The 12,589-nt window shown below is 40.2% G+C and overlaps 1 protein-coding gene across 2 annotated transcripts in view; it reads left to right on the forward strand.

Annotated features, from left to right (window-relative positions):
• LOC149145054 (nifU-like protein 2, chloroplastic) overlaps nt 1–12,067 on the forward strand; it is a 100,678-nt gene extending 88,611 nt beyond the window's left edge. For both annotated transcript variants that reach the window (XM_089446416.1, XM_089446417.1), the window contains exon 4: nt 11,735–12,067. In XM_089446416.1, coding sequence (XP_089302542.1) covers nt 11,735–11,923 — 189 coding nt within the window. In that variant the 3' untranslated portion in view covers nt 11,924–12,067. The remainder of the gene's footprint in view (nt 1–11,734) is intronic.
• The last annotated feature ends 522 nt before the right edge of the window (nt 12,068–12,589 follow it).

The raw sequence follows: 12,589 nt of genomic DNA on the forward strand, positions 1-12,589 counted from the left end.
CAAAAGCAACAACTTAGCAAATAAGATAGAGTCAGAGGGTGAGTAGTAGGTGGAAGAGGGCAACAACATTTCGAGAGGAAGATTTCCAGTCCCCAGGAGAGGCAAAGGAAGAAAGGCCAAAATTTCTACAGGGCCAATGTAAGCTTTGCGCAGAGGGTGACACAGAGAGCTCAACGCAGAGGCTAGGGAGGAAGTTTCGGAGGCAGAGAATAGCTATGGGGTGAGAGAAAATTCTCATGATATTTTTGCCAGTATTTTCCTCCAATGCTGGGCATCTAAATTATTTTACTCATAATTGCTACTAAAGATTAATAAAAAAACCCTCATCTGCTACATCGGTTTTCCCAACTTGGGTTTTTCCGGGGACAATTGCCCAAAAATAACTGTCAAAATTGTTGTGTGCGTGCTAGAATTTCTCAGTTTCCAGTATTTTATTTGCTGTAGTATTTTTATGGTGAAAATTGCAGTTGTGATTTTATTCATTGTTTGCCGTAGCAAATAAACTGCATAATTAAATTTTCAGTTAGAAGAATAATTTCCAGTAGCTGCAATAAATAAAATTTCACAATCAACGCATCCTAAAAAAAACTCTTCATAGACTTATCATGATAGGTAGCGTAGCTGTTGAAGGAGGACTTTAGCATCTTCAGATTTGATTAATGGCAATCATGAGCTATTTAGACCAACTCTTGCATATACCCAGACTTGCATTATTTTTGAGTCCTCTCATGTTTTCTAGGGCTTGTGATAAGATACTTTGTTAAATTTTGGTATGTTCTATGCTTAGAGCAATTTTACTTCAATTTTCCATATTAGCTCAATATCAATTCCAGATTAGCAATCACATTTAGCATGATAGTAAAATGCAGATAGAACATAAACATAAATTGCAGAAAACAAGCCAAGACAAGAGGACACAAGATGTGGTGTCAGCCAGGGACAAACCCCAATGTGGGTAAACCCTTGATCAGTTCTTCTTATGTTCTTCAATAGTTCAACAGAGAGAGAGATAGTACATATACATCAGAAGTCAACTTTTTGACTTGACAAAATAAGAGCAAATATCTTCACTAAGAAGATAACACATGAGGTAGCTGATCTGATACTGCTTCCACTGATTCTCCAAGATGATTCCATCACCATGTTGCAACCGTCACTGTGCTGCACCCAATCACTGAGTTGTTCTCATCACTATGCTGCTCCCATCACTGAGCTGTACTTCATCATCATGTTGTACCCATCATGCTGCTCTTCATCATCATTATGTTGCATCCTTCATGCTGCACTATGCTGTACCCTTCATTGTACTATGCTGCACCCATCATACGCTCAATGCATACTGCAATACATCATCATCATGCTGCACTATGCTGTACCCTTAATTGTACTATGCTGCACCCATCATACACTCAATGCATACTACAATACATCATCATCATGCTGCTGCAATACATTCTTGCTACTGCACTACTCACATCATGTTTCTGCCATCATTATTGTGCTGCACCATGCTGCATTTATCATTATGCTGCACTTAATATACTGCATCCAATACGCTGCAACAATTTACACTGAATGCATACCAGCCTTAGCTGCTTGCTATGGCTTGCAGCGTAGCAGAGCAGCTAGGCCATAGTAGCAGACTCCTTCAACAAGACCCTAGATAGCAGCTTAGCCCTCTGACTTCTAATCTAGTGACAACTGCTCCCAAATGTACTTCATCCATGCTTTCGAACAACAGTTAGATAGCTGTAGCTATGACTAGTTGTGATAGTGGATGAGGGCATCTTCACGCCTGTCATTGGGGCCTCTTTAGACCTCCTTACTGTGGCTTAGGGCAGTGTATAAGTAGCATATAGAAGGCAGTATATGCATCCTCCTTGATTGCGGCCACAGTGTTTAGGGCACTCAAGGACAACGTTAGGGTGACTGTATTCCCTATCATTAGGCCAACGTATAGATCTCAATACAGTGGATAAAATCTCCATTATGACAGTGGACATTAGGAGTTGCTTGAAGCCTTCTTTAATTGCGGATGAAGGGCAGCTTCTAGTGCAGAATAAGCCCAGCAGTTAGAGCGAATCTTGGACTGCAACTAGGGCTCTCCTTAGGGCTGCGTAATGCCTCCTTTTGCTGTAGATAAACCCCTTGTTGACTGTGGCCTAGGACAACATGTTAGGGATCTCCTTTAGGGCTTAGATAAGGCAGCGTATAGATCTCTTATAGACAACATTAAGGTCTCTTCACCATGACTGCGTTTAGGGTAGCGTTAGGGCATATAGGGACAACATTAGAAGCTTATCTTCATAACTGTGTTAGGCCTTTATCTCCATGCCAGCGTTAGGAGCTAGGGCATCTTCTTTAGGGCTGCGTAGATCCTTCTTTCCCATGACAACATCTAGGGCATCTTCTCTTAGGGCAGTGTATCATCTTAAGATCTCTCCTCCCACCAAAACCCAAAGACAAGTGGAGAGGAAGAGATCACAAGAGGTGTGTATCAAATGACTTGCAAGCCACCTCTTTTTATAGTAAAATGTTGAGGATAGATGGGGGCAATTTGGTTGTTGGCTGACCTTGACAAATTGTCGCATAACACAAATAAATTCATATCTCTATGAATACATGTCGTAATCGGATGATCTTTAGATCAATCCTACACCTCTCGATTAGAGGAATCCAAGAAAAATATCAGCTTCCATAAATAAGATGACCCACATGGAGTTTAGCCCTAGTTGCCAATTTTAACATACTTCAAATGCATTAACAATTCAATGCTTTATCTTGACTTCAAGGAAACTTGACAACATCTCTTGTGATTGCATTCCTCCTCTTGCTTGGGCTTGATCTCACCTAGCTCTGATACCATGTTAATTTTTGAGATAATGAGATGGTATCAAGGGTTTATAATGTGATATGGAAAGTGTTAAGTATGATAAAGGGATAATGAACACTATATTTCAATCCAGGTTTTCCAAGTAGTGCCCTTCCTATAACCTTAAGACCTCATGGGATGTCCCACTGGACTAGGACTTAAGATTAACCCCTTGGTAAGGTGAGAGAACAAATTTATAGTCAAGATCGGTCAATCATCGATATTGCCCTTTTGTCCATACGAAATGAGCAAAACATTAAGTACAAGAAACCGATTGTAAAAGGATCAAAATATCTGTTGAGTGGTAGCCCACCTTCATTCAAGAGGAGTGCCAAATGGTGGAAGGTTAATGACTAGTGCAGATGGTAGAGGAAATTCACATATGATCATCAATGAGCAAGTGTGTAGGGACATTGGATGACTGGCTATCCAAGATAGGAGAAAAAATTTCTCGTATAGGGTTCCCCATTTTGGTGGGTAACAGTTAGCAGGGATGTTAGGTTTGAGGAGAGCTTGGCATCTAAGAAGTCTCTTAAGATTCCACCAACAATGATAAAAGACAAGGAGTAGGAGGTTTTGAAGGTAGAGCAACATGCAGAGGCTTCCAGTTCAGGGAGTCAACCTTTAGGAGGGGAGGAGTTAGCAGCTCCTAGTTCTGTCAAGAGATCCAGGTGGTTTGAGTAGATATTGAGGGATGCCTACGAGCATGTGGAGGCTCCTAAGAGAACATTCGGGGAGAGCAAGCCTTTGAAAGTTTCTAAAGTACATGGCACTGATCAGTAGTGTCCTTGAGGAGGCAACAAAATAGGAGGTTTGGAGTGCCATGGGAGAGGATGATGAATGGGATATTGTGCTAGGAGTGGAGGGAAAGGAAATTCCAGGTGGCTCTTTAGGAAGTACCTTCCTCGCTAAGAGGGAGTGTTGGTGTTTGTAGCTTAGGTAGGTACTTTTGCACAGGCCTAAGTGTTGAGGCCAATGTTGCACGAAGCGGGAGCGAAGCGGAAGCGCGGAGCGCGGAAGCGTCATTTTCCAAAAATCTAGGAAGCGAAGCGTCCGCGGAAGCGTCTGCTATATATATATATTTTTTTATATTTTTTTGCATTTATACTCAAAACAAACATCCCAAATACTAAATTAATTGTAGAAGACATGAAAACATGCATATTTTTGCATAAATCAAGATAGATATGGCATCCATGATTCCATTGTAGTTACTAGTATGTACAACAATCATCTATATTCTAGCTATTACAAACATACATCAAATTTTTAAGCATATTATAAAACATAAAACATTTAAGCATATTATAAAACATAAAACATAGAGCATATTATGATTTATCTAGCAAGTGAGCAACTGTCAACATTTGTCATGTCCAAAATTCAAATAATAATGTTTACAAAATATGTCACTTAGTCACCGCCAAGCCAAAAAGATTCAAAATTCAAATTCACAAGTCTACAAGTCTAATGAGTAATCTATGACAAAAAGAAGTAGATTGTGAATATATCTACTAATCTCTCCTCCTTCCACCACGAATAGAACGTGATGGCGGGCCTCCACGTGGTGGCAATGAAGAAGATGGTCCGTGTGTAAGTCGTGGCACTGGAACTGATGAAGAAGAACCCCCTGCTGTTGGTGTTGAACCATGGAACCTAGGAACCAAGGGACCAGATGGGGGTGGGGGTGGTGGCATATCAACACGGTCATCATCATCCTAGAATCGCTCAAAAAATTCATGCAAAAAAAAAAAAAACACTAGTTAACAAAAAAATTAAAAACATGAATTAGAGAAATGCTTTATAAGGGAAAATTGGAAAATTCATACCACAATGGACATACCTGGATAAGAGCATCCTCTAATTGCTCTAGTCGCAACACTCCATCCTCCAAATTGGGCTCCTCTGGATTCTTGTCCCAAATCAACAAGTCTTTATTAGACTTTGCATCTTCACAGTAATGGGACAACAATCGCAAGTTGTAATGAACATAAACCAAGCTCTCTGCCCGGTCTAAATTCAACCTGTTCCTTTTAACACTGTGGATGAAAGAATAAGAGCTCCAACACCTCTCTGCAGAAGAAGTGTTTACCACCTGTGATAGCACCCGCAATGCCAAACTCTGTAGAAGTGGAGTACCCCCTCCATGCATGTTCCACCACTCAAGAGCAGAAAAAGTCTCTCGATCTTGAATTGCATGCATGCTCCCAAATGGACCAGTGTTGAGCGTATAGTTGCTCACCTGTCTCCGTACCAATGCAGCCTCCTCATCATCAGGGATTAATCTACTCAATGCAGCCATATATTTTTCGTGAACCTCTCTATCTTGGTGTGGTTTTTTCCTGCTTCCCCCCCCAGGTGCTGGTGTTGAAAGCCATGATGGATGATAGTATTTAGGTGTCAAAACATATGCTAATGCATGCAATGGAATATTTAGCATTTCCCATCGGTTTTGCACCTCTACACGAATATAAATGTACAAGGTGGTATCTCTAGGCTCAACAATGTCTTTAATCTGCCCCAACATGCTATCCATTTGCTCATACACCTCCCCAATTACTGGTCGATCTGAATCTGCAAACTTGATCATGTAATAAATTGGTTTGGTGAATTGCAAAACATATTTAACCTGTGACCAAAAGTAACTGTCAAGAACAGTGTCCTTGACTACATTAGCACCATCTGTGTCAGTGTTAATTTCATCCCATGTTTCAGCACACACCAGATTAGTTAAAGCTTGTCTCACCCTCACTAGCCGCCTAAAGGTGAGGTAATAACTAGCAAATCTTGTCTTTGCAATTTTAAGCAATTGCAACTTGGAGTAAGTGCCATAGAAGTAGTTTACCCTTGTATGCCCTGTGATGAATTTAATGAGCTGCTTCCCTTTCTTGTAAACCTCAGCAATCCACCCACAATCTTTGTGTTTCACAATATCATGCATCAAAAGGTTCAATGTGTGAACCAGGCACCCAGACCAAAAGATGTGTGGATGAGTACGCTCAATAATTTTTCCTGCTGCCTTACAATTTGCTGCATTATCTGTGATCACTTGAACCACATTATTCGGACCAACATCTTTGATTGATTTCAATAGGAGATCTGCAATGTTTTGTGCAGTTGCACTGATGGAGGAGGAGTCATGACATGCAATAAATACTGCACCACTAGAAGAAACACCAAGAACATTTATCAAATGTTGGTTTCTAATATTTGTCCACCCATCTGATACAATGGATACCCCAGAATCCACCCACTCATGTGTAAAACGTGTCAAAGCTCTTTGAACCTTAGCTTTTTCTCTTTCTAATAACACTGTTCTAGCTTTCTCATAGTTGGGGGCCTTGTATCCTTTTGGGGCTTCATTGATGGCCTTTACCATGTCATGCCAATAGGGAGAGCGAAGCACATTGAATGGTACACCGCAAGCACAAAGAAAACGGACTATCTTTCCATCCACATCATCCCTCCCAGCAACATTAAGGAAATCCCCTATTGTTTTTCTACCTCCAGAGGTTGCAGAAGTACCATGAGGAGATGGGAAACTACCAAATTTAGAGGTTGCACTTGATTCAGAATGAGTTTTTTGTTTCTTGTTTTTTTGTTGTGCAGCCATCTCTATTTGGATGTATTTTTTTCTTTGTTCAGTTGAAATGTTTGGGCAAATTTGTACCCCCACAGAACCCTTTTTTTCATCATTGTCCAGCACCCCACAAAGATGCCTCCTCAGACGGGTATATGAATCCGTATATGGTTTTCCTCCATGACAACCATGAGGGCACACAAATTTGTAAGATCCACCACCCTTTCCCCCTTCAAGTTTGGTCACATAGTTCCACAAGGGTGTTGATGTACCTTTCCCATCTTGTGCTTCAGTGTCCCCTTCAAGTTCATCCCCTTCCTCTTCAAACCCTTCCTCCTCATCATACATTGGGTCACTACTATTAGGACCAAGTTCATCCTCTTCCTCTTCCCCTCTATTCCTCACCCTTGCCATCATTAAAACCAAGAGTGGAATGATACATAGAAGCCAAAAGAACACCATCTTGGAATATGGATATAGGTGGTGGACAACCTGTAAATAAAGGAGCAAGTAGAAACAATGGGAAAGAGTAGGAGAGGGAGGAGAAAAATACAATTTTTTTTTCAAAAAAACAAGGGAGTTTGGGGTTTGAACTTACCTCTTTAGCTCTTGTAGATGAAGTTCTCCAAGCTCTTGCTCCAAGCTCCTCCTCCTTCTCCTAGCTCCTCCTTCTTCACTCCTCCAAGCTCTCCTCTCTTCTCCTCTCCTTTCCTCTCTTCTCTTCTCCTCTCCTCTCTTCTCTTCTCCAACTCTCATAAACTCAAAGTGAGAAAATGAGAAGAGAATGGGGGCTTTATTCTTTTCTAAACTCACCCTAACCTCACCCTAACCCACCCCCTCATGCAAACTCAAGTTAACTTTTAAAAAAAATTCGAGTTACATTGCTGCACCCGCGGAAATTTCCGGAAGCGCGGATCCGGAGCTCGTAAAGCGTGCGCTTCCGGGCCGAAGCGAGGCGCTTCCGGAGGCCCGAAGCGCCCTCCGAAGCGCGGATCCGGGCCAACGCAACCTATATTCCAGGAATCGCTTAAAAAAACAGGAATCGCGCTTCATAAATTTTGGAATCGCGCTTCGCCTGGAGGTTCCGGAACGCTTCCGTACGGGACGCGATTCCAGCCTAGGATCGGGGGGGAGGGGGCGATTCCTGCAACTATGGTTGAGGCGTGTAAAAGTTGTCCAAAGCTCTTTAGGGTACTTGCTCAATTATTGAGTAAGTTGCTGTTGTGATTTAGACTAAATCTAACTCAGGAAAAACACATAATTAGTTGTTGTGGCTATTGAGCTAAAGAAACTAAGGAAAAATAAAATTATTTATTTTGGTGAATATGTTTTAATCTCAATTGTTGATCTCAAGTGGGTTAGGATTTAATCCTAGCCATCCATGACTTTGTAGATTAGGGTTAGGGATTTAGCTCAATGAGAAATTATAAAAGCAAGGCTAAGGAGAGGAGAAGACATACAACGTTGAGTGAACACAAGACTTGAGAGAGATATCAGTGATTGGGTGGAGGAGGAGTTTCATCCAAGTGTACTTGGTCCAAAGAAAGTGCAAGGGTGCAGCAAAGGAGATCCAGATCAACCAAGTAGATCAAAAGGACAGATCTATCAAGCAGATCAAAGGACAGATCTAGGGTTTGATCGGCTGGTTCGGATCTAGGTTATGTTGTATCTGTAAATTCCTCAGTGGACTATTTTCCCAGGAAGCAAGTCTGAGTAGGCTCTGATATTATTTTAATGAACTGTTGATTGGGCAGAAATTTGCGTGTACTGTGTGATTGAGATTGGTTGTCATTTTGCTTCCACTGAATGTTGATGTTAAGATCCCAGTGGTGCTTTTATTCAGTAGATTTGTAATCTGCTAGGAATTAAATAGCCAAGTTGCTGGGTTCAAGGAAATTTAACAGTGGGGAGACTCCCTCTATTTTAAATTTTAGATTTATAAAAAAGGTCATGGGAGATGCTTAATGACTGACCTTAACTCAATCTGATCCCAAGGGGTTCACCTTTTGAAAGTAACCAACTTTTGTTATGAAGTCTACTGTGGTGTTAAGTGAGCATTTTTTGACCAGGAAGAAGACCTTATGGAATCTCTGGATCAGGGTAGCAGCTCACTTTATAATTCGAGTGACCTGTGGCTTAGAGGGTTCTTTCCTTAGCATCAAGGTCCCAACAATAGACAGAAGATCACCAATGATAGTTACTTCAGAAGCAGATATTCATTCAATAGTTGGAGACCTTGGTATGCTGCAAGGGCCTCTGCCTCATTGTTTGTGACATCTTCAATACCCCATGCAAAATTAATTCCCTTTTGTCCTTCGGGATCCAGGATGATTCCCCCTGTCATTGTTTGTGGCATGTTCTATACCCCATGCAAAATTAATTCCCTTTGGTCCTATGGGATCCAGGATGATTCCCCCTGGGCACCTGCCACCCCTAAAGATGATCGCAATATTATAAAGCACCATATGTTTTATTTTTAGCTTTCCATCATATCCAGAGGCTGGCTGCTGTGTTGGTGCTCCATCGGACTGCCCTATCCTCCATTTTTCAAGGCAGAATTCATGTAAGTCTACCTTCGCAATCTTGCCATCTCATCTTCCTGAAGGCAGGATTTTATGAAATCCACCTAAGCAATTTGATTACCATTTCCTTTCATTGAAGGTGGGATTGGATTCACCTTGAAAGTTGACAGGTGGAGTAATCCAACTCCGGTTCCTGACAGAAGATTTACCTGAACTGATGATTCAAAGTGAGTTTCTTTTCAGTGTCAAAATGAACTTGTTTTTCTATTTAATTATTTCTCTTTCCATCTTTGTTTCCCAAACTATGGGGATAAACCATTAATCTGTCCTCACAGAAATTAAAATTATATTTCTGAACAGGTTGTCGAATTTTGATCATGACTTGTGATTCTGGCTGGCTGTGTGTTTCAGTTCTAATATGTCCATTATTCTATCATTTCTAAAAAAATCATTTCAACCCCGTTTGAGACTTTTTTTAAATATGCTGAAATATTTTTGTTAAATTTGAGTTCTGCTTCATGAAAAATAATCTTCAGAAAATAGCTCTATCATGTTGTATTTTTCTTCCAACTTGCCTCTGCTGGACTGTTATTTTTTGGCTGCATGGCACACTTACGTTGCTACAGAAAACTGTTCTACTGCTGCAAAAAAATGTCTGATAGGGTATGGATTTTCGGATTTCCTTCAACACTTCAAGCATCTGCTCTGCCTATGGAATAATTCTTTCCTTCAAATTGGGTCTATGTAGCACAAATCACGCTGCTATCTTCCATAGAAAATCATGTCTGAATATTGCACTAGCATTTTTGCATCTGTGAATTTCATCTTCAGATAATATCTGCTAAGGTGTCTGATAAATTTCTGAAAATTACTCTGTTCACTCTTTTGTTGGTTGAGACCTTTTACTCTCTCATTATTTAACCATGGCTCTACTCTTCGTATTTGTGTGGCTCTGTTTAGGGCACTTGGCTTTGCTCTTCATATTTGCTTGTTTTGTTGGTAATGGCAGCTTTTAGTCTCTTGGTATGTCTGTGTGTGCTGGTGTTTGCATTCGCTATCTGTTCTCTGCAGTTTTAGGTGGCGTTTTCTCAGATTTATGCTCCTGTTGGGGCAATTCAACAATGTTTTCCCGCTTCTTCTACTCTGGTACCTGTGTATGTTCTGGATTTGTGCTTTTCTGCTTCTGTTACTGTGATGTCCGTTTGTACTTGTCATCTCCTTTTTCTTTTCAATATCTTTTACTCTTTTTCTAGCGTTGCAAACTTAGAAGTTAGGACTAAGTCCCTTTTGCAATTTTTCAAATTAAAGATATTCACTTGCCTTTTAAAATTTTAATTGGACTTTGTCTTTCTTTTTCTCTCTCCTGAAACCCTACGATTTTTGATATTAAACCCACTATTTAATTTGTTCCTTAAAGGAGTCGGACTCTGAACATTTACATAGGACCTTTCTGCTCTGATACTGTCGTAAACAATGACTACACTTACACGGGAGATGTAGAATATGATATTTGATTAAAGTGGAGTCCTTTCATACATTGCGGTAGAACATCTTAAATTTCATTCATTAGGTGTGCTGCTTGACCTAACTACTTTATATTATTGATACTTGGTTAATCTATGATGGTCACTTACTCTTAACGTGACATTCATTACATGATCACCTTATTAAACTTGGACACCTAGCATTATAATATTGGCATTTTAATACTCTAACACAAGCCATAGTCTTTTGTTGATCAGAATGACCACTCTTGCACATACCAGTGTTTCACCAGGACATGTCCCTCAAGGTGAGGAGTGCACCCCAATCTTTCCAATGCTCTGGGAATGGGGTGTTGCATGGGGAAATGTTTCCCCACGTTCTTCTTTGGGGGAAACTCAGGGAATTGCACGGGGAAATGTTTACCCAGTGTGGGGGGAGCATTTCCCCAAAAGGGGGACATCTGAGCAGACAACAGTTTTCAGGATTTCCAGATTGGCGGGTTATAGCATTTCCACTGGACTGTAGAATATGATGAGTTTGCATGGGATGAATTGTTATTGCTGGGATTTTATTATTATTATTTTTATATTCTATAATTTTAGAGACAGGGACCCTGACTCCCTGAATTTTCCTAAAATTTGGGGGCTGCTCCCACACATCCCCTTGTTCGTTTCCCGACTCCCAAGCTCCCCTGTCCTGGAAATTTGGTGGAACATAGGTGCATACCACCATTAGATTTGTCTCTGTACATTTCACCAGATCTTGAGTTCTGTGATTTTGCTGTCAAAACAGATCTGTTTTCTTTGCCATATTCTCTTGAAGCATGTTAATGAACTTGAATGGCATGTCAGTGAACTTCATTTCATTGTAGTAAAACATGCCACTATAGGTGATAAGGAAACTGGACATTGAAACTATCTTTGATAGCTGGATGCATGATAAATTAGTCCTTTTTGGTATATTTTCTTGGTGGAATTACCCAGTAAGAGAAATTGGACCCAAGGATTTATATTTTCAATAGAGAGAATTGCTCTATTTGCAGTGTGATGTTGAGTGGTATTAGGTCTTAAGAAGCACTCCGTTTTAGTTGATGAGGAAATTGAAAATGATTTGGTTAGTTAATGTGTGTAATTTGAACAAGCAATCACTCCTTTGGTTTCTTCTTTTGCTTTTTGTATTGAACCTACTTTTATTTGAAAATATAACATAAAAATTCCGGAGAAATGATTAATTGCTTTTAGAATCCTTCCTCTGATTCAATATTTTGTGTTACAGATTCTGGCAGAAATAAGGCCTTATCTGTCTGGTACAGGGGGAGGTGATCTTGAATTTGTTAAAATTGATGGTCCCGTTGTAAAGGTGAGGATCAGTGGACCTGCAGCTGAAGTTATGACTGTCCGTGTTGCTTTAACTCAGAAGTTACGAGAAAAAATACCTGCAATTGCAGCAGTCCAGCTATTGTAAGCTGGGTTTTCGTCTTAATGTTTCACGTGGATAGAAACATCTACGTCTACTATGTATAAATTACTGTTAACTAATGTATTTCATTTTGAGGCTCACCCTTGTATTGTTGTAGCCATTTCAATTAAATAATTAGTTTTGGATTCATATTTTCCCATCAGATATCATGAAGAGTTTGTTGCATCCTGAAAAAAAATTCCGACGCGATGACTTCTCTATTGGAAAATATATTGAATAATTAATAATTAGCCTATTGGCAGGTTAAAGTTTCTGACAAAATATTTGGAAACTACTGCCCGAGTGCAAACATTTCACTTGCAGGCTAAATCTAATTTATATGGGTATTAAAATTCTTATATTGTTGTCTGCATTATCCTTGAAGTCATGATTCAGGAAGTAGTTTGTTATATCAATTCGTCATCGAGGTACATAGATACACATCAGCTTGATATAGGCTAAAGCCTGTGTTACCGAATCCGCAGGGTCTTGAGGCTGGGTCTATGGATCCTTGTTTCGGATCTGGATGCAGATCTGCCATGTAAATGGATCCTTCCTACTCAGAAGTGGATCTTGTGCTAGCTAGGCCCCACATGCTGAATTCCAAGCAAATAATAATAGAGTTCTTTAAGTTTTTTTTTAGTATGTTTACCACCTGTTTGAAACCCTAAG

The sequence above is a fragment of the Pinus tabuliformis genome, chromosome X (assembly GCF_031772625.1).
Source record: "Pinus tabuliformis cultivar Carrire ecotype Pingquan chromosome X, CPIR1, whole genome shotgun sequence".
Classification (NCBI taxonomy): domain Eukaryota; kingdom Viridiplantae; phylum Streptophyta; class Pinopsida; order Pinales; family Pinaceae; genus Pinus; species Pinus tabuliformis.